This window comes from Ictidomys tridecemlineatus, chromosome 1 (genome assembly GCF_052094955.1).
Source record: "Ictidomys tridecemlineatus isolate mIctTri1 chromosome 1, mIctTri1.hap1, whole genome shotgun sequence".
NCBI classification, from domain to species: domain Eukaryota; kingdom Metazoa; phylum Chordata; class Mammalia; order Rodentia; family Sciuridae; genus Ictidomys; species Ictidomys tridecemlineatus.
The window spans coordinates 188335008-188357330 of NC_135477.1; the positions used below are offsets into that span (position 1 = coordinate 188335008).

At 40.6% G+C, this 22323-nt stretch overlaps 2 protein-coding genes across 3 annotated transcripts in view; one reads left to right on the forward strand and one right to left on the reverse strand.

Moving 5' to 3' along the window:
- Positions 1 to 365: 365 nt before the first annotated feature.
- Positions 366 to 14591, reverse strand: LOC101971583 (uncharacterized). 2 transcript variants are annotated; one of them, XR_013440547.1, is made up of 6 exons: positions 14295 to 14591; positions 13927 to 14216; positions 13694 to 13779; positions 10602 to 10699; positions 4191 to 4265; positions 366 to 3205 (listed from the first exon to the last, which is right to left on the reverse strand). XR_013440547.1 is itself a non-coding variant. In XM_078053263.1 (5 exons), the coding sequence occupies exons 2-5, from the start codon at positions 13982 to 13984 to the stop codon at positions 3101 to 3103; spliced, it is 324 nt and encodes a 107-aa protein (XP_077909389.1). In that variant the 5' UTR covers positions 13985 to 14216; positions 14295 to 14569; the 3' UTR covers positions 366 to 3100. The 2 variants fall into 2 exon arrangements, 1 of the variants encoding a protein (XP_077909389.1); XM_078053263.1 differs by lacking the exon at positions 10602 to 10699 and having other exon boundaries at positions 14295 to 14569.
- A 61-nt stretch (positions 14592 to 14652) lies between these two features.
- The window catches only part of LOC144378634 (uncharacterized), a 65603-nt gene continuing 57932 nt past the window's right edge, over positions 14653 to 22323 (forward strand). The window contains exons 1-2 of the mRNA XM_078053244.1: positions 14653 to 15040; positions 17173 to 17225. Of these exons, the coding sequence (XP_077909370.1) occupies positions 14977 to 15040; positions 17173 to 17225 (117 nt within the window). The 5' untranslated portion in view covers positions 14653 to 14976. The remainder of the gene's footprint in view (positions 15041 to 17172; positions 17226 to 22323) is intronic.

Below are 22323 nucleotides of genomic sequence, written 5' to 3' on the forward strand. Positions count from 1 at the left end.
ATCAAAAAAAACAAAAAACAAACAAACAAACAAAAAAAAAAACCCAAGAGGCTTCTCACAACTTGCCAGTGAACCCCAAGGAATCTCACCTGACATTAACAATATAAGAATAAGGTCTGTTTTTTATGAACCTGAGATTAAGCACCTGGCAGTGTACATTGAAGAGGTAGTCAATATTTTTCTTTCTTCTTTTTAAAATTTTTTGTTTTAATTAGTTATATGTGACAGTAGAATGCATTTATGCACTTTAACATATCATATATAGATGGGATATAATTTCTCATTTTTCTGATTGTACATGTTGCAGAATCATATTGGTCACAGTCACATATATACATATAGTAATAATGTCTGATTCATTCTACTGCCTTTTTAAAAATATTTATTTTTAGTTATAGGTGGACACAATATCTTTATTTTTATGTGGTGCTGAGGCTTGAACCTGGTGCCTCTTGCATGGTAGTTAAGCACTGTGCCTCTGAGCCGCAACCCCAGCGCTCATTCTACTATCCTCACATCCCCATCCCTCCCCTCCCATCATTTCCTGCTACATAATCTAAGATAATGTTATTCTTCCCTAGTGCCTCCTGCCTTACTGTGAATTAGCATCCACATATTAGAGAAAATATTTGGCCTTGGATTTTGTGGGATTGGCTTATTTTGCTTAGCATAATATTCTCCAAGTTCAACCACTCAGTGGAAAATGTCATAATTTCACAATTCTTTAAAGCTGAGTAATATTCCATTTTTTTATCCATTCAACTATTGAAGGGCATCTAGGTTGCCTTCACTATTTAGCTACTGTGAATTGAGCTGCTATAAACATTTATATGTCTGTCTCACTATAGTATTCTGATTTAAAGTCCTTTGGGTATAAACCAAGGAGTGGGATAGCTCGGCCAAATGGTGGTTCCATTTCCAGTTTTCTGAGGAATCTCCATACTTCTTTCCATAGTGGTTGCACCAATTTGCAGTTCCACAAGCAGTGTATGAGTGTACATTTTCCCCAACATCCTCGCTAACATTTATTGTTGCCTGTATTCTTGATGAATGACATTCTGACAGGAGTGAGATGAAATCTTAGAATAGTTTTGATTTGCATTTCTCTAATTGCTAGACATGTTGAACACTTTTTCATATATTTGTTGATCAATTTTATTTCTCCTGTGAAGTGTCTGTTCAATTCCTTAGCCCATTTATTAATTGGGTTATTTGTTTTTTTGGTGTTAAGATTTTTGTGTTCTTAATATCCAAGAGAATAATGCTTTATCGGAGTGCAAGTGATAAAGATTTTCTCCCAATCTGTAGGCCCTATCCTTAAATTATTAATTGTTTCCTTTGCTGAGAAGAAACTTTTTATTTTGAATACATCCCTTTTATTTGTTCTTGATTTACTTCTTGTGCTTTAGGAATCTTGTAAAGGAAGTCAGATCCTAGATTGATGTGTTGAAGATTGGGGCCTATTTTTTTTTATATTAGGTACAGGGTCTCTGTTTTAGTGCCTAAATCTTTGATCTATTTTGAGTTGATTTTTGTGCAAGATGAGAGACAGAGGTTTAATTTAATTTTGCTACATACGGATTTCTTCTTTTGCCAGCACCCTTTGTTGAATAGGCTATCTTTTCTCCAATGAATGTTTTTGGCACCCTTGTTTAGTGTGAGATAACCGTATTTATGTGGGTTTGTCTCTGTGTCCTCTATTCTGTACCATTGGTCTACATGTCTGTTTTGGTGCCAATATCATGCCGTTTTTTGTTACTGTAGCTCTGTAGAATAGTTTAAGCTCTAGTATTGTGATGCCTCCTGCTTCGCTTTTCTTGCTAAGGATTGCGTTAACTATTCTGGGTCTCTTATTTTTCCAAATAAATTTCATGATTGCTTTTTCCATTTCTATGAAGAATGTCATTGGTAGGAATTGCATTAAATCTGATAATTGAGAATTTTTGCATCTATGTTCATCAGGGATATTGATCTGAAGTTTTCTTTCCTTGATGTGTCTTTGTCTGGTTTTGGTATCAAGGTGTTATTAGCCTCATAGAATGAGTTTGAAAGGATTCCCTCATTTACTATTATGCTTTTGGTAGTATAGTCATTGTGATACTATTAATTCTGCCTATCCAGGAGCATGGAAGATCTTTCCGTCTTCTGAGGTTTTCTTCAATTTCTTTCTTTAATGTTCTGTAATTTTCATTGTGTAGGTTTTTCACCTCTTTTGTTAGACTGATTCCCAGGTATTTTATTTATTTATGTTTTTTGAGGCTATTGTGAATGGAGTAGTTTTCCTAATTTCTCTTTTAGTGGATTCATTGGTGATGTATAGGAATGTGTTTAATTTGTGGGTATTGATTTTATATACTGCTATTTTGCTGAATTTGTTTATTAGTTCTAGAAGTTTTCTGGTGGATTTTTTTTGATTTTTCAGATATAGAATCATGTTTTTGCAAATAGTGATAGTTTGAGTTCTTCTTTACCTTTTTGTAGCCACTTAATTTCTTTCTTTTACTTGCTCTGGCTAGAGTTTCAAGGATGATGTTGAACAGAAGTGGTGAAAGAGGACATCCTTGTCTTGTTTCAATTTTTAGTGGGAATGTTTTCAATTTTTCTCTATTTAGGATGATGCTAGCCTTGGGTTTAGGACATCTCAAAGCCTTAGAAAAAAGAATAAATCAACACCAAAAGCAGTAGATGACAAGAAATAATTAAAATCAGAGCTGAAATAAGTGAAATTGAAACAAAAACTGGCAAAACAAAAAGTTGGTTCTTTGAGCAATCAGATTTCTATCCTTGGTACATTGGATTACCATTTATTCCATAACTGTATAATTTGCCAAACTTCAATAGATCAGTTGATGGATCAATCAGGCTGCAATTGTGGATAAGTACAAGGATATGGGCACTATGGTCCTGGGAAAGCTGGAATCAGGATCTATTTGTAAAGGTCAGAAACTTGTGATGATGCCAAATAAGTACAATGTGGAAGTTGTAGGCATACTTTCTGATGATGTAGAAACAGTTTCTGTAGCACTAGGTGAAAACTTCAAAATCAGACTCAAAACTATTGAAGAAGAAGTGATTCTTCCAGGATTCAAACTTTGTGATCCTAATAATCTTTGTCATTCTGGATGCATATTTGATGCCAGATAGTGATTATATAGCACAAATCCATCATCTGCCCAGGGTATAATGTGGTGCTGTATATTCTTACCTGTATTGAGGAAGTCAAAATAACAGCCTTAATGTGCTTGGTAGACAAAAAATCAGGGGAAAAAGTAAGACTCAATCCCGTTTTGTGAAACAAGATCAAGTATACATCGCCTGCTTAAGGACAGCAGGAATCATCTGCCTTGAGACCTTTAAAGACTTCCCTCAAATGGGTAATTTTACTTTAAGAGATGAGGGTAAGACCATTGTAATTGCAAAAGTTGTAAAATTGGTTCCAGAAAAAGACTAAGCATTTTCTTAATGACCCTGCACAATACTGTGAGGAAAATTGAGTGCAAAAGCCTACTTCACACCACCTTCTCTTATTTTCTCCCCGTTGATAAACTTCTTCTCATATTTTGCAAACAGAAAATTCACCGCAAAAGTCCACATTAGGTCAGCTTTCTCATATTGAGAGCTCTGCTATAGTACTGTGGAATTTATCCCAAGATCTCCTCCTCCCCTTTCAAACTCTGCTTCCTTGGACAGATTTGGCAATAGCTTTGTAAGTGATGTGGACATAATTGCCTACAATAATGAAAACCTACAGGAATTTTTTTATTTTTCATTTTCCACTTAGGCATAGTCTTTCTTCCCCAGGCAGATCATTCTGAGTGTGCAGAGTGTGTGTGCACATGTTAAAAAGACAACTACCATGTTAATAAAATATTCCATTTGGAAAAAAAAAGTTGGTTCTTTGAAAAAATAAATGAAATAGGTAAACCTCTGGTCATGCTAACAAAGAGAAAAAGAGAGAAAACTCCAATTACTAAAATACAAGATGGAGAAAATACTACAATGGACATGTCTCAAATACAGAAGATAACTAGAAACTATTTTGAAAATTTATACTCTAATAAAATAGAAAATATTAAAGACATTGACAAATTTCTAGACATATGACCTATACAAACTGAATGAGGAAGTCATGCATGCTTTAAACAGATCAGTTTCAAGTAATGAAATAGAAAATGCCATCAGAAGCCTACCATCCGCAGTTGTAGCTCAGTGATAACGTGCTTGCCTAGCATGCATGAGGCACTGGGTTCGATGCTCAGCACCACCTACAAATAAATAAAAATAAAGGTCCATCAACAACTAATAAATAAGTAAATAAAAAGAATATAAAAATTTTTAAAAAGCCTACCAACCAAGGATAGCCAAGGACCAGATGGATTCTCAGCCAAGTTTTACAAGACTTTCAAAGAAAAATTAACACCAATACTCCTCAAAGCATTCCATGAAATAGTAAAGGAGGTAACCCTTCCAAACTCATTCTATGAGGCTAATAACACCCTGATACCAAAACCAGACAAAGACACATCAAGGAAAGAAAACTTCAGGTCAATATCCCTGATGAACATAGATGCAAAAATTCTCAATAAAATTCTGGCAAATTTGCATACAAAAACATATTTAAAAGATAGTGCACGATGATCAAGTGGGATTTATCCCAGGGATGCAGGGTTGGATCAACATACAGAAATCAATAAACATAATTCATCATATTAATAGACTTAAAAACAAGAATCATGATCATCTCAATAGATGCAGAAAAAGCATTTGACAAAGTACAGCACACCATCATGTGAAAAACTAGGGATAGTAGGAACAGACAATGTTTTTTTAACTGAAACTTGTGATGTGCAGTTGTGTCAAAGTTCTCAAAAATAAATAAAGGTGGAAGATTATAAGGAAAGGGTTCTAGTGTGGGGGTACCTAGTAATATCTATCACAAAGGCTCCTCCAGAGTCAGAAGTTTATCCTGAGTCAAGTTTGGCCTAATTTCATAAGCCTAAAATCCTTCTAACTTGCTACATAAGCAGAATTTATCTGTAACTATTTTTTGCTGGTATGATTATCTAGCCCGAATATTTATTCCTCAGATTGGTCTAAAAGATGGCATGTTAAAGTGCTAACTTCACCAAGAGATCCCAAATGACACAGATCAAAGGATCCCTCTACTAACACAGTGGTAACAGAGAAAAAAAGCTGTTTTATTTTGATGTATCTTTGTCTGGTTTTTGTATCAGGGTGATATTAGCCTCATAGAATGATTTTGGAAGGGTTTCTTCCTTTTCTATTTCATAGAATACTTGGAGGAGTATTGGTGTTAATTCTTCTTTGAAGTTCTTGTAGGATATTGCTAAAAATTCATCTGGTCCTGGGATTTTCTTAATCAGTAGTCTTTTGATGATGTTTTTTATTTCTTTACTTTAATTGATCTGTTTAAATTGTGTATGTCCTCCTGATTCAGTTTGTGTAGGTCATATATCTCTAGAGATTTGTAGATGTCTTCAAGATTTTCTATTTTATTGGAGTGTAAATTTTCAAAATAGTTTCTAATTTTCTTCTGTATTTCAGCTGTATCTGCTGTGATGTTTCCTTTGTCATTGTGTATTTTAGTACTCTTCCATAGTGTAACTATGGGTTTATTGATTTTATTTAGTTTTTCAAAGAACCAACTTTTTGTTTTGTCAATTTTTAAAATTGTTTGTTTCAACTCCATGATTTCAACTCTGATTTTTTAATGATTTCCTGCCTTGTATTGTATTTTATGTTGATTTGTTCTTATTTTCCTAGGCCTTTGAGATGTAAATTTACGTCATTTATTTTTTGATTTTTATTCTTTTAATAAATGAGCTCAATGCAATGAAGGTTCCTCTTAACACTGACCTCAGCGTGTCCCAGAGATTTTGATATGTTGTATCACTCTTCTTATTTACCCTGAGTATTTTTTAAATTTCATCCCTGATTTCATCTGTTATTCACTTGTCATTTAATAGCATATTATTTAGTCTCTAGGTGTTAGAGTAGCTTCTATGTTTTATTCTATCATTGATTTCTAATTTCATTCCATTATGATTTGATAGGACTCAGGGTATTATTTCTATTTTTTGTATTTGCTAAAAGTTGCTTTATGGCATGTGATATGGTCTATTTTAGAGAAGGATCCATGTGCTGCTGAGAAGAAAGTGTATCATTAATGGATGAAATTTATATGTGTCTGTTATGTCTAAATTATTGATTATATTATTTAGTTCTAGAGTTTCTTTGTTTAGTTTTTGCTTGTGGGATCTATCCAGTGGCTACAAATGTGTTAAAATCATCCAGTATCATTGTGTTGTGGTGTATTTGATTCTTTTTTTAAAAAATATTTATTTTATTCATTTATTCATTTTAGTTATTGATGGACTTTTATTTTTTATTTATATGTGGTGCTGAGAATTCAACTCAGTACATCACATATTCAAGGCAAGCACTCTACCTCTGAGCCAAAACCCCAGACCCTGTCTATTTGATTCTTGAAGTTGAAAAGTGTTTGTTTGATGTATATAGATGCTCCATTGTTTAGGGCATAAATATATATGATTGTAATGTCTGGTTGATGAATAATTCCCTTAAGCAGTATAAAATTGCCTTCTTCTATCCCTTTTGATTAACTCTGGCTTGAAGTCCACTTTATCTGATATGACGATGGAAACCTTGCTTGTTTACACAGTCCATATATGTGATTTTCCCCATCCTTTCAACTTCAGTCTGTGGATGTCTTGGCCTACGAGGTGAATCTCTTGGAGACAGCATATTGTTGGGTTTTGTTTTTTATTCCCATTTGACAGTCTATGTATTTTGATTGAAGAGTTTGAGCCATTAACATCCATGATTTATATTTCTGGTCATTTTGGTTTATTTCTGGTTTTTAATTTGACTTAGTTTCTCCTTTGGTTGACTATTCCTTTGGTGTAGTTCCTCTATTTGCTGGTTTTTACTTTTTTTTCCCACTTCATCCTCATGGAATATTTTGAGAATGTTCTGTAGTACAGGCTTTCTAATGTGAATTGTTTTAACTTTTGTTTATCATGCAAGATTTTTTATTTAATTTTCAAAGCTGAAACTTAATTTTCCTGGATTTAAAATACTTGGTTGGCATCCATTTTCTTTCAGAGCTTAAATATATTATTCCAGGACTTATCACTTACATAGTTTTTTCCCCCACTCTCTTGTGATATTTAAAAATTTATCCTTTTTCTCTGTTAATCATTCTCATTATAATGTGTCTTGGGAAGGTCTGGTGTTTTGTACATTTGGAGTTTTGGAAGCCTCTTGTATTTGATTTTCCATTTCATTCATTAAGTTTCAGAAATTTTCTGATATTATATCTTTGAAAAGATTGTGCATTTCTTTGGTTTTTATCTATACTCCTTCATCTACCTCAGTAACTCTTAAATTTTGTTTTTTTCATATTATCCCATAATTCTTGGAAGTTCTGTTCTTGGTTTCTTATGATCTTGTCTGCAGGTCAACCAGTCAAAGGAACACCAAAGGAAGAAAACTTCACACCAATATCCCAGATGAATATACACATAAAAATTCTCAATAAAATTCTGGCAAACTGCATATAAAAACAAATTAAAGAGTGCACCATGATCAAGTAGGGTTCATCCAAGGGATGAAGGTTGGTTCAATGAATAACAATAATTCATCACATCAATAGATATAAAAATAAGAATCATATGATCATCTCAATAGATTTAAAAAAAGCATTTGACAAAATACATCACCCCTTAATGTTCAAAACACTAGAAAAACTAAATGTAGTAGGAGCATACCTCAACATCATAGAAGCTATGTATGCTAAACTCAAGGCCAACATCATTCTAAATGGATAAAAATTGAAAGCATTCCCTCTGAAACAATGGAACAAGACAAGAATGTCCTCTTTGATGACTTCTATTCAACATCATCCTTGAAATTCTAGCCAAAGTAATTAGACAGGAGAAAAGAAGAACTCAAATTATTTGCTGATGACATGATTCTATATTTAGAAGACCCCCCAAAATTGCACCAGAAAACTTCTAGAACTCATAAATCAATTCAGCAAAGTTTCATATTATAAAATCAACATGGATAAATCAAACACATTCCTATATATTAGTGATGAATCTACTGAAAGACAAATTAGTAAAATTACCCCATTCACAATAGCCTCAAAAAAAAAAAAAACAACTGTGAATCAATCTAACAAAAAAGGTGAAAGATCTCTACAATGAAAACTATAGAACACTAAAGAAATAAATTGAAGAAGACTTCAGAAGATGGAAAGATCTCTAATGTTATTGGATATGCAAAATTAATATAGTCAAAATTATCATACTGCCAAAAGCATTATATAGATTTAATTCAATTCCTATTAAAGTCCCAGTAAGTGGGCTGAGGCTGTAGCTCAGTGATAAAGCTTTTGCCCCGCATGCCGAGGCACTGAGTTCAATCCTCAGCACCACATAAAAATAAAAAACTGTGTGTTCACCTACAACTAAAAAATATATATAAAAATATTTAAAAAAATAAAATCCCAATGACATTCTTAATAGAAATAGAAAAAGTAACATGGGACCCATTTGGAAAACTAAGAGACACACAGTAGCCAAAGCAACCCTTAGCAAGAAGAGTGAAGCAGGTGGCATCACAATACCAGACCTTAAACTATACTATAGAGCCACAGTAACAAAAACAACATGGTATTGGCAATAAAACAGACATGTAGTCCAATGGTACAGAATAGAGACACAGAAACAAACCCATTTAAATACAGTTATCTCATACTAGACAAAGGTGGCCAAAACATACATTAGAGAAAAAATAGCCTATTCAATAAATGGTGATAGGAAAACTGGAACTCCTCATATAAAAATGACATTAATTCCCTATCTCCCACCCTGCATGGAACTCAACTCAAAAAAGACCAGACCCTACACCTAATAAAAAGTAGGCCTAAACCTTCACAATGTTGACTTTCTTAACAAAACTCCTAAAACACAAGAAGTAATATCAAGAATCAATAAATGAGATGAATTCAAACTACAAAGCTTCTTCTCAGAAAGGAAACAATGAGTTGAAGAAAGAGCCTACATAGGGCTAGGGAGATAGCTCAGTTGGTAGAGTGCTTGTGTCACATGCACAAGGCCCTAAGTTCAATCCTCAGCATTAAAAAAAAAAACAAAAAAAAAACTTGAAGACATAACCCTCAGAATGGGAGAAAATCTTTCCCACCCACAGAGAGCAAACTAATCTCTAGAGTATCTAAAGAACTCAAAAAAACTTAACACCAAAAAACCAAATAACCTAATCAATAAATGGGCTAATGAACTAAACAGACACTTCAGAGTACAATATATGCAATCAATCAACAAACATGTAAAAACTGTTCAACATCTCTACCAATTACAGAATGCAAACAAAACTACTCTAAGATTTCATCTCATTCCAGTCAGAATGGCATTCATCAAGAATATAAACAATAAAAAATGTTGCAAGGATGTGGGGGTGGTGAGGGCAGCAAGGTATACATTCATACATTCCTTGTGGGAATGAAAATTGGTGCAATCATTATGGAAAGCAGTTTGGAGATTCCTCAGAAAACTTGAAATGGAACCACCATTGGAGTCAGGTATCCCACTCCTCAGTTTATACCCTAAGGACTTAAAATCAGCATATTACCATGATGCAGCCACATCAATGTTTATAGCAGGTCAACTCGTAATAGCTAAACTATGGAACCAATCTAGGTGCCCTTTAACACATGAATGGATTTAAAAATGTAGTGTGTATGTGTGTGTGTGTGTGTGTGTGTGTGTGTGTGTGTGTGTGTGTGTGATGAACTATTACTCAGCCCTTAAAGAAGAATGAAATTATGGCATTTATTGGTAAATGGATAGAATTGGAGAATATCATGCTAAGTAAAATAAGCCCATTCCCCCAAACCAAAGGCCCAGTGTTTTCTCTGATATGCAGATGTAATTCACAATGTGGGGATAAGCTAGGGAAGAATAAAGTTACTTTAAGTAGAGAGGAATAAAGGAAGGGGAGGAGGTATGGGGGCAGGAAGAATAGTAGAAAGTACGAGACATTATTACCATATGTATATATATATGACTGTATGACTGGTGGGATTCTACATCATGCACAATCTGATGATCTATCAAAGTGCACTCTACTGTCATGTATTACTACTTAGGACAAATATTTTTTAAAAAGGTGTTTTACAGAATCCGATAACATTAGATTTCTATAGTTTAAGGGACACCTATGATTTTATTAAAACTATATGATGTGTACATGTTTCTCACGATTCTGAAAATCTTTCTAAAGCCTTAAATGGCTTCCACTCACAAATCAGTGGCATATGGCTTATCCCCGAAGCTTTTACGAGTTACTGTCTTCATTGTTTTCAGAGACTGGCCGATGGAACTGATTGCTTCTGTGCTGTCTGCAGACAATAGTGCTTTGTTGTGCTTTTTACTGTTGTCTTAGCATGATTCTTGCTCTACATGTGCCTCATGCACCAACATGAACCTCTGATGTTCCGCAGTGCTACATACCCTTCATGTTCCATGCCCTACCTGAGGAAGAACAAGGACGCGTGGACACCTCTCCTAGGTTCACTTCCTTCAGCAGAAAGCAGCCAGATCATGCTGATGTGCAAATGTCTTGGAATAATCTGGGGGGATGCGGGGGTATATATAGCTCAGTTGGTAGATATAGCTCAGGTGCTTGCCTTGCATGCATAAGGCCCTGGACTCAATCCCTAGCACATCAGAAAACAATAGAATCCAGGAGAGACTGTTAGGTGGCAGTTGGCCATGAATGGGTGAGCAGGAAGAGATCAAGAAGTGTGGCTGAGCCTCAGGAGCCTTATCTGAATGGCAAACACCTGTAAGATGGGGGCCTGCTAGGTCAAAGCCTCCTCTAGCATTCATTGAGATAAACTATCATTTCTGGACAATGTCATCATTATTTCATGTAACCAAGCCTCCTGGATCCTCCTTTATCTCCAAAACTAGGTCATAACACGTATTAAAAGGTAATGAACTAATTAAAGGGCAGGAAATTGAGGCAAAAAATAGGGAAATTCAATAAGAAACCCATTAGGGGATGGGGAAATTGAGACAAAACAATGGGACTCAATCTCCCTAAAAACTCCCAATTCTGAGCAGTACATCATCCTCTCTGGGAGGAAGTCCATGCAGCTCATATGATGTAAGTCAAAAGGTGGCATGGACAGGACTCTTGAAACTTCCTGGACCCCCCAGTGAAACTGGAGAGCAGAAGGAGTGTGCTGTCCCTTTCCATCCTGAGAGGACTCACTCTCTGCCTTCAGTGATCCTTTGCCACTTTCACATGCATTCAAATGAGCTCACTTCTGATACACTGAGAAACATGTCTGGAATCTTTCTGGCATGATTGCAAGTCTTGGGGTGAAGGGGGGGCTCTTCATGCTGCCTCAGTTGTGTGGAAAGCCTCATACCTGTAACATCACCATGGGGTGGGAAAGAGCTCCATGGTTCCAGAGCTGCTCCAGACACAGGCTGCACTGAGGGTCACATGAGCCGTGACTTGGCCCTGTACGTCTGCCCACCCCTGGGGTACACAGCCTAAGTTGGTGTGGAGAGGGACTTTGCCACATCCTGTCTAGCTTGATTCCATGGGTACTTTAGTTCAAAGAGTTGTGGGGTGAAAATCCCTGTCATTGTCCTTGGGTGCACAGGAGGCCTGGGAGGAAGTGTCCCTGGCTCTGGCTCCAGCTTGCTCCCTGTTGGTAGAGGAAAGACCTGGCTGTCTTCTCGTCCCCAGGCATGCCAGCTAGGACATACCACAGTAGCAATAGAGGGGACCCTGAAATCTCCATGAGAACAAGCCCACATCAGCCTGCTGGAGAAAGGCACACCGCACAGGGAGGAAAGTGGAGGTGCCCCAGTACACAGCCAGCTCACCCCAGAAGCAGAGCTGTCTGGTCAGCCATCCTAATGCTCATCTGAAGGAGCCCAGCTGAGCCTACCTGGAATTGCTGGCCAGCTCCTTCATAAACTAATGACTTTTGGAGTGATTTGTTTTGCAGCAATAGGTAAGAAATACATAAAGAAATAGATGCAAGGGAAGGGGATGGGGGATAGTAGGGGATAGGAAAGGTAGCAGAATACAACAATTACTAATAGGGCATTATGTAAAATTGTGGATGTGTAACTGACGCGATTCTGCAATCTTCATTTGGGGTAAAATTGAGAGTTCATAACCCACTTCAATCTAATGTATGAAATATGATATGTCAAGAGCTTTGTAATGTTGTGAACAACCAATAATAAATAAATAAATAAATAAATTAGGGATTAAAAAAAAAAGAAATACATGCAGGTAAATTGAAAAGTTTCTCCGATATGCAGGAGCTAATTAAAAATAAGAGAGGAGGGGTGGTATAAAAAAAAAGGAAGAGAAAAAAACACAGGAGAGGAAATATCAACAAAGTAGAGGAAAGATGAGTACAATAGACAAAGGGGACAGAGGAGGAGGAAGAAGGGATGGGATAAGGAAGGAGCAGTGGAAGGGATCTGACAGAATTTTCCTATATGCCTGGTCGGGGCATGGTGGATCCTGGCATCAGGCACATCCACAGGATACTAATGATTTTTTAAAAACTCTACTGTAGATGAACTAAAGAGATCAGTGGAGTGGAAGGAGGGTTGAGGGGGCAGGGGGAAGTGCTGGGGACTGAAGTGGTATAGGTTGATTTCATATCTTTATGAACATGTCAGGGCATATCCTGGTGTTGTATATAACTAAAAGAATAAATGTTTTTAAAAACAGAGGAATGCCAGGGACCAAAGATAAACCCCAAAGGCAAGCTCACAGGACATACTTCCTCCAGCAGGCCCTGGCTGTTTACAGGTACCATCCAGTATAGCGGTTCTTTCAAATGATTAATCCATCAAGTGGATGAACCCACTGATGAAGTTACAACTCTCAAAAAATAATCATTTTGATAGGAGGCGGACAGATGTGAGTGGTGGAAACATGAGGTCCAGTGAATAATCCTCTAAAATGGGCCCACTGTTCTGCCCCTCCTCATGCTTTATTTTCCAAGAAGTAATTCATACACACTACTGCCTGGCCTCATATGTCACATTCTCCTCAACAAACTACCTGTTATCTGCAGGAGAAATGCAGGCCCAGAATAATGTCAATAAGATGAACCCAAGTTACTCTGAGGGGGGACTTTTGTGACACTTTCCCAGATTAGATCCTAAAGCTCAGAGATATGGCTCATTCTCCCTAACTATAAAATTTGTAAGAACAGGTTCCAATCAGAACCAGTCACCGTCGACCAAAGTGACCTAGCACTGTCAAGACAGCGGGGAGCAAAAGTCTGATGTCATTTTATTGTCAGTCAAAAGTCAATATGTGTAACTTTGGAACTCTCCAGGAACTTCCCTGGGACCCCAATAAAACTGGAGGATTGGAGGGCACACCGTTCCTCTCCTGAGAGGTCCCCCTGTCTCGAGAATGTCCCCTTTCTCCTTCCTATCTCTTCTAATAAACTCATGCCTATAATTCTGAGCAACTTGCCTGAGACCTTTGTTTTTCTAAAGAATTGGGGTCTGAAAGGGGAGGTCACACTGCCTCAGTTTCCTAGAATGCCTCAGGCCTATAAAAATTTCACCTCTGAATGTTCCTGATGGGTGTCACATGTGAGCTCTTGGGGAACATCTGGTGTGCAATCCATATCAACACGGAAGGTGGCGTATTCTGGAATGAAGATCAGAATGCAGAGTAAATGTCAGGGCAGTCTCCCGGAAAATACCCACTAATAAAAATCTACTGTATTGGGTTGATCACATGTTAAAAAAAAAAAACACTGCACACATTCGTTGAGTAATTTATAATCAACTTCACCTGCTTGAACTTGGTCCCTGTGGCTTCCAGACCTGTGAACTACGCTGGTGGCACCCATCAGGTCGCCACCGCAGGCTGCTGCCCTAGAAGCCGGGCTCCCTTGAGCGTCCAAGCAGTCACAACAGTAGGAAGGGTCAGGAAGCAAAGCTCAAGTCGCTTCAGGCAGGAGCGGCACATCTCTTCCTCTGCTTTGCTCCGTTCGTGACAACCATTTCTAAACTATCTTCTGCCGGCTTCACAGCGAACGCGTCCCCACAGGATCAGGTCTCAGCGCAACCGCGAGGGTGAACCTGAAAAGAGATGGGTCAATACACCTGTCACTCTGGCCTCTGGCAGGCAGGGATTGGATGAGCTTAGCTGTCACTCACGACGGGGGCGTTGCCTAGGTATTGTCCATCAGGGCGCTGGGGCGGAACTGTCCAGTCCAGCGCGCGCGAACGGACAGCAAAGGCGGGCTTCGGCAGTCTCGCGGGCTTTTCTTCCTCGTCTGCGGAGCTCCTTCCACGCAGGCCCGCGTCCTCTGCTCCGGAAGCTCGGCAGGCTCTGCGCGGCCTGTGTCTCCCCGCACGGGTTTCTAAAGATTCCTCGGGAGGTCAGCGAATCACTCGGCAGACCAGAGACGGTGGGTGTGCGGTCAAGACTGGCGGGACCCGATCAGCGCCCGGCGTGGGGACCGGCGTGAGGTTCAGCTGCGGAACGTGGGGCGGAGTCCGGGCTGGTGGGTGGCCCAGGGCCCTGTCCTGGTGGGCTGGCGCGGGTCCCCGTTGGTGAGTGGCGCTGTCCCCTGTCACCTGGGTCCCCGGAGTGGGCTAAGCGGCAGCGGGACCCTGGAGTTTAGTCCTCACCCTTTGGCGACTTCCGACCTCCATGGGTCATGTGGGCAGTTCCCGCAGCCTGCGGCTCCCAGGCACACAGCGGCGGTGGTCGGTGGGAAGAACGCGCTTATCCGCGCGCCCGGTTCCCCGTGCGCAAGAAGCGGGTCCCAAATGCATTGCCATTCTAGAGCCTGGCTCCTCCTAGGGCAGCAGCAATGCCTTCCCGCGTTCCCAGATGCCGCTGACTGCACCCTCTGGTGTGCATCTTCTGGACCCTCCATTCTTAAGGCGACGTGCAGGTGACAGTGATTTAGTTGTCGTAGTTTCACCGAGTAATGGATGCCCCCACCCCTTTTTTTTACGTGGGTGAACATTTCTTTCCTAGGAGTGGAAAGCAGAGAGGAATGACCCGAATTTGAGATTAAGAAGCACTTATGACTCTTTATCTTCTCTAAGGACAAATGCCTCATAAATGCCTTTGGGCACAGGTGTCTTTTGGCCACTTTACAGGATCCTGTGTCCCGACCCACTATCCTGTTCTTTCATGGGGGTTGTCACAGAGTGTCCACAGCTGCCCCGTGTCCTGCAAGATGCAGGGAATTTCAGGCCCTGGTTAGCTCCTCCTAGAGGACAGTTTGAGGTGTGGAGTGCAGCTTCTGAAGGGAGAAGCTGGAGGCCCTGGGGCTGAGGAATCTCCTGGAGAGGGACACTGTCTCCCCGTAAGACCTGTTCCATTCTTTTTTTTTTTTTTTTTTTTTAAGCCAGGTATTGAACCCAGGGGCACTTAATCTATGAGCCACATCCACAGCCTTTTTTAAATATTTGGAGACAAGAGTCTCACTTAGTTGCTGCTTAGGGCATCCCTAAGATGCTAAGGATGGCTTTGAACTCACAATCCTCCTGCCTCAGTCTCCTGAGCTGCTGGGATTACAAGTATGTGCCACTGCACCCTGTGACCTTGTCCATTCTTAGGGACCCGCTGGTCAGACAGTGGGATGCTGGTATGAAGGGAGAGGGACAGACATGATTCCTGTCCTCTGGATTCTAGAGTCATGGATGGACAACAAGTATTCCAAAGCAGGGAAAACTGACCCCAGCAGTGTGGAGCAAAAACCTATAAACTTTTGGCCCAGCCTGTAATCCCAGCAAGCTTGGGAAGCTTAGGCAGGAGGATCACAGTTTTGAAACTGCTTTAGCAACACCCTGTCTCAAAATAAAAAATAAAATGAGCTGCAGATGAGGCTCAATGATCACAACGACCACTACCACCCAAGAAACTACAAAGGCAACCTGAGGGGGTGGGAGGATGTACCTGGTGTCAGGTGGGCTGACCTGAAGCTGGAGTCTGACAGGTCAGTGTCCCCCTTCCCTGGGTTTGCTGCCTTGGAAAGACTTGCTCACTTCAATTACTCATTAGCTGCAAAATGCTATTTATTAGTAGATGCAAAAAAGATGAGAAAATATTTCCAGAGGGCAAGGAAGAAGGGTAATTCAGAAGAATAAGAAAAAGAAATATTTGGTCTAATATTCTGTCAAATAAAGATTCTTATATACTGTTTCCTCCCTCACACTGAGTTTATTGCCTTTTTTTTTTTTTTTTTTTTTGTACCAGGGGTTGAACTTATGGGTGTGTGGAACCAGTCAGCTCTGCAAGCACCCACAGCTCCTGCAGAAAGGGCTGCTTTCCTAGGGAGGGGCAAACAGGATCAGAGAGAAACCGGAGGGGAGAGCAGTGAGGAGGGGGCCAGGTCAGAGAGTGTTTCCCCAGAAGTCAGCCTGTTCTCAAGAGGCACCAGGAAGAAGGGTTCTAAGTTATTTCTAGCACCAGTGGGTCAGAGTCCAGGGTCCTGGAGGAAGGAGGGAAACTTGAGTTTGAGTACCAAGTATTTGTTCTGATTCCTGAAGAGAAAATGGTTCCCCTAATTGCTTATGAAGGGGAAAAAAAGAGGGGAGGGATTTTCAGTATCCGAAGGTGTCTGCCATGGGTTAAAAAGATGGCAGTCGGCTGCCTTGGACACCAAGGCTGTAATTCCTCACATATGCTTGTGACTTTGTGCCCAGAAGTGCAGAAGAACTTCGGGGCCTGCTTTGGAAAGCCAGGACTCGGCTCTCCCTAAGTGGAAGTGTCCCCTAGTGGGGCAGGTCCCCTTGCAGGGAGGAAACCTTGCCTGAAAAGGGCCGTAGCCAAAACCCTGTCCTTCTGGCCTCATTTATCCAGGAGCCTGATACATCTCCTTTCACTCATGCCCCAAAGTGTGCCTATGTGGGCTGGAACAAGAGAGGGGTCTTCTGGAGCAGGTGGCCTTCTGTGGTCTCAGAGGCCTTCATCTCTCATCCTCTGCAGCTCAGAATCCATCTCCAGGACTGTGTCTTCTCTGTTGTCTGAGGCCCAAGTGGCTCTGGCTCAGGTCTATCTTTTTTTGACCTCCAGGTGCTATGAGGTCCACAGGAAGGAAGTCAGGACTCTCCAGAAGGCAGGAAATGGTGAGTGTGTGGGGCCAGGACTGTTCAGGGAGGTGGGCTGTTTAGAACTGGTGGTAACCAGCTGTGGCTGGATTCTGGCCTCCCACTGTCAGCTCCAGAGTCAGTCAGCCCAGACCTGAGTCTGATGCTGCTACAGCTCAGCCCTTGATGCCTTCAGTCCATGGTGTGGGCTGGTGCAGGTGAGTTCCCAGTGTGCTGCCTGGTCTGTAGCCACTTTGGCAGAACACTCTCTGTGCAGCTTGTTGCCAGCCCAGCCCCTCAGTGTGCATTGAAGACAGTGGACTTCAGGGGATCTTGCCTCAGGTGTGGGGCTCCTGTGTGGAGAATGCTGATCTGCGGAGTCCATGTCCATGCTCTTCACTAGGAGTCAACTTGCCCCCATCTCCCACACCTAATCCCTGCTAGAGCTTGTTATTGATCCTTATAATACCTACTTTCTCCTCACATTTCCAGGCTCAATTTCCTGGTCCAGTTCAGACCATTATCCATTCTTTGCTCCTCACACTGCATTCATTGGGCACAGCATCAAATATTTGTTTCTGTTTGTGAACATTTGCCAAGTGGTGAAAGCAGAGGACAGTCACCTGGAACTCCATTTTTGTAACTCTTGCTATTTATTTCAGGGTGTGTGTGGGGGTACTAGGGATTGAACTCAGGGGCACTCAACAGCTGACCTATATCCCAGTTCTATTTTGTATTTTCATTAGAGACTGGGTCTCACTGAGTTGCTTAGTGCCTCACCAGTTGCTGAGGCTGGCTCTGAACTTTCGATCTTCCTTTCTGGGATTACAGGAGTGCACCACCAGCTAGCCCCACTTCACAACTCTTTGGGTCTGTCTTCCTTTACCTTGCCCAGGCACAGAGGCTTAATGCCTTAGGGTAAAAGTTCCCTCTAGACTCTTCACAAGGTCCTGTGTACTAGGCCACTGCCCTTTCATGGGGCTGCCCCTAGGTGCCTATAGCTGACCTTTGTCCTGCAGGGTACAGGCAATTTCAGGGTCAACTCCTCCTAGAGAGCAGCCTGAGATGTGGGTTTCAGCTTCTTAGGGGAGAAGCTGGAGGCCTTGGGACTGAGGAATCTCCTGGAATAGGCCTCATCTAGACAGCTGCCTCCTAGGGACACTGTCTCCCCCAAGCCCTGTTCCCATTCCTTGGAGACAGGTGGACAATAGCCTGTGGATGCTGGTGCTGAGGGGCCAGATCAGCAGTGATTCCTACCCTTGCATTCTCTCACAGTTGTATAGGAGGAAAACTCTCCCAGAGCATAAGAACCACCCACCCCAGTGTAGTGCTTTGCAAACCTGAAAAGCCTCATAGACTGGAGTCATGGTCCAGGTCTCCTGGGAGGGTGATCATGGAGTGTTTCAGTGAGCAGGACCAGGCGGGACCTTACCTGCCCCTTGAGCCTGACACATCTATGCTCTCTCAGCACCAGCACTCTCTGTGTTTTTCACTTTGAAATAATCTGCCCCCTTATTTAAGACCCAGTTTTAAATGTAGAATGTGTTTATTCAGAGCTCAGCAAAGTAAACTATTCTAAAAGACTTTAAAAAAATGATTTCAAAAAAAGATAGTTTTTTTTTGTGTGTGTGTGTGTGTTTGTGTGTTTAAAAAAAATTCTTGTTTACCTTTCTGCTTCCTCTTTCCACATGTAGAAAGTTTGTGAGACCTCACCTTTTTTTATAATTTGATTCAAATGTAGTTATGTGTGTTAGGATCAAGAATGCTACTAGAGAAAAGAAATATAAAAAAAAAATCTGTCATTGTTCCTGCAGAAAATGATTGCATTTCCACAAAAGTTGTGGTAGATAAATTTGGACTACAAAGATTCATGAGAATATTGGTTCCTTTGTATAATGAAGAACTCCTTATAGTGGACAGCTTCATTTTGCTTCCTGTTTTTTGAACTTGGAAGATACAATAAATTTTATGGGATAAACATGGCAATTACAAATCAATTCAGTATCATAGAAATTGTTATTAAATGAAAATTCTGTTGTGTGAACAGAATAGATTTTCATGAGATTACTAATAATTCATGAGCATCTTTTATGATCTCATCTAATTTTAGGTCCCTCCCAGATGCCCCTTCCTAATGCCACCCACTGGGAGTTCACCTTGTACCTTGTGAATTTGGGGTTTACATGGACCTTCAGTCTATAATACTACCAGATATTGTTTTCTATAAGCTATTGGAGACTCCTGGACATTTTGGCTACTCTTAAATGTTTGTCTACTATTTCCACTTGTAGAAATAGTTTTCTGAAGTTCCTCAACAAACCAATCCTGGTCTTGGACTTCATAGAAGTTAAGAAATGAAATTAAAGAAACAATCGAGCTGCTTCCCTGCAATTTGATCAAAGTACATGCAATTCATTTCTCCTTTTTATATTGATGCTTACTTTGCAATTTCGCCAGGGTGCTGAATCCATTCATCTGTGGTCCACGCAGGTTCCCTGGTCTGGCTGCCAGAAACTGTTCACATCACAGCATATCATATAGGCTACACCTTGAGGAATGAATTGGAAGTGTTACCTGCCTCCTCTTAGAGGGGATTAAGGGTAGTTTTCATTTCCTCCTTAGTGTGGTACAGAATCCACCATGACACCTCTGGGCCATGCCTTTCCTCTGATGATGGTCATTATCATTTCATTAGCCTGTCCATGTTGTGTGTTCCTCCTCTGATGTGCGTTGTGGTAGATTGTTTTCCTCCTGGAGTTGGTCCCGTTCATCTGAGTTCTCAAATTGGGTCCAGACAGTTATTCATAATATTCCTTTATGGTTTTTTTACTTTCTGTAGGATGAGTAATGGTATCTTTCATTTCTTCTGAGTAAGTTTTGTGTCTCTTTTCTTAACTTAGCTGTGGTGTATCTGTTACAAGTATGTCCACAAAGAGCCTGCTTTTGAGTTGATTCTCTATTGATTTCCTCATCACAGTTTCATTGATGTCTTAAATTATATGCTAGCATCAGATGTAGGTTCTCCTTGCTGTTTGTTCTTTAGTTCCTGAAGTGGAAGGATGAAGGGTTGATTTTAGTTCTTCTTTTGTAATGTAATCCTTCAGCTCCTCTAATTCCCCCTAACCCTGCCTGTAGTTTCCTAAGATGCAGTTTCAGTTCTTTTCCTTTGAAATATTCAGACTGATCCTGAGACACCCTTGACCCATGTGTTGTTGTTTGGGATTTGACCTGCAGATATCTGGAGGTCACCCAGCTGTGTTTCTGTTACTGATGCCATGGTAATTCCAGTGTTCCTGGTGCCATGTTGGGATTTGGTAGCCTTCTGCACTAACGCCTGAAGGTGGCTGGTCGTGGAGACTTCCCTGTGATGTTAAGAAGGATGTGTGCTGGGCTGCTGTTGGCTAAGTGCCCTAGAGGTACCTGTGGTGGGTGTGCTGTTGAGCTAGACTGACACCAGGACAGCTCTTCTATGTGTTCCAGCTGTCACTCACTGTCAGACAATTGCCTCTGACTCCTTCTGTCACTGGATTTCATCGCTTGTCCATGTGAGTCTCTCAGTTGTTCATCAGGTGTTTTGACCTGTTGTAGGTAGTGCATCTTAAAGATTCAGGCAGTTGGTTTTAAGTCTTGTTAGTGACTCTAGTGTTCATGTTTTCTTGTTTTTTTTAAGTTTTTTTTTAATTATAAGTGAACACAATGTCTTTATTTTATTTGTTTATTTGTTTTTTAATGTGGTGCTGAGGTTTGAACCCAGTGCCTCACCCATGCCAGGCAAGTGCTCTACCACTGAGCCACACCTTAGCCCTGTCCATGTTTTCTTAATAGTGGTTTAATTCAAGCATTTTTCCATTGTTGAGATGTGTATTCCTATTTCTGTGTATTCTTTATTTTGTTGCTTTTGAGAAGTGAGTATTTGAATATTACAATGGATTCCTCTGAAATCAGTTTCTCCCTCTATTCAGAGTTTGCTTTTGTTGAAGGCTTTAGCCATTGTGTATAGTGACTTTCCAAAGTATTTTTGGAGACAGAGTTTAGTTGCTCAGTGTACTCAGAGGGTCTCTCTTAGCTTGTGTTAAGCTTGAGTTTTAATGGAGTTCCATGAGGAAATAGCTGAAAAGAAAACAAAAAAAACAGCAAGAGCTCAGCTCCTCCAGGGCCTGTGGATAGTGGAGCTGGGGCTGCTACTTTAACACATGGTCGTGCTGTTTCTACCCCTCCAGCCTCAGTTCTCTGCAGACCTGAGCCTGGAGAGCAACCAGTGCTGGGCATGTCGGTCTTGGTCCTCTCTGAAAGGATTCTTCCTGGCCTGCGTGGGCTTTCTCAGTTCCCTGGAATACCTGGGTGCGGTGAACACTCTCATTTTTTTTATATTCTAGGAATTGAATCCAGGGGAGCTGTGTCACTCAGCTACATCCCCAGGTCCTTTAATTTTTAATTTTGAGACAGGTTATTGCATTGTAACCTAGGATAGACTAGAACATGTCATCCTCTCACCTCAGCCTGCTAAATTCCTGGGATTTGAGACATGCCCTACTTTGCCCACCTGAATATTGTAATATCTGAGAAAAATGTTTATTGGACCTTTTTTTTTTTTTTTGCCAGTTTCATGTTGTGATAGTTTTGTATAAACATCCATCCAGAGGCAGGATTTTTTTTTACTTAAAACATGTTTAAGCAATTCCGAATAATTTTTTACACCTGTTGTCTTCTGACTTAGACACAGCAGTCAGAGGCTTTTTTCAGAGTCAGATAGCTCTAGATCCCCTGTAATGTACAAATGCAGTGATTCACAGGTTAAGTCCTTGGTTACTGGCATCAATGACAGGAGCCCACACTGAGCGCTCAGGCTACTGTATAAAGGATGGTGCTGAGTTTCATGGTTTGCAACAAGGACAGTGAAACCTCTGCAAGGCCGCCAGCCATGCTTCCCTGAAGCTGCATCTTGCAGTTAGGTGAAATTTGAGGCTGCTCCAACATCATGATGGTTCTGCTTGTATTTCCAAGTTTCTGTGTGGAGCAGCTGAGTCTGCTGTTTTCTTGACCTCCTGCTCCCTGGAGTTGTGATTCCTGGTCTACATGGGGTTCCTGGTGCCATTACTGCACCTTGGTTACTGTTAACTTGAAGCAAGTATTTTTT

Bases quoted from the DNA above. Each gene is read 5' to 3' on its own strand.
- LOC101971583 (XM_078053263.1), bottom strand. From the start codon at position 13,984: ATGGGTGCCACCAGCGTAGTTCACAGGTCTGGAAGCCACAGGGACCAA. The intron at 13,780-13,926 runs GTGAAGTTGATT...TCTTCATTCCAG, and splicing joins CAGGGACCAAGTTCAAGCAG to AATACGCCACCTTCCGTGTT. The intron at 3,206-4,190 runs GTAGGCTTCTGA...TCCTCAATACAG, and splicing joins CTGAGCTACAACTGCGGATG to GTAAGAATATACAGCACCAC.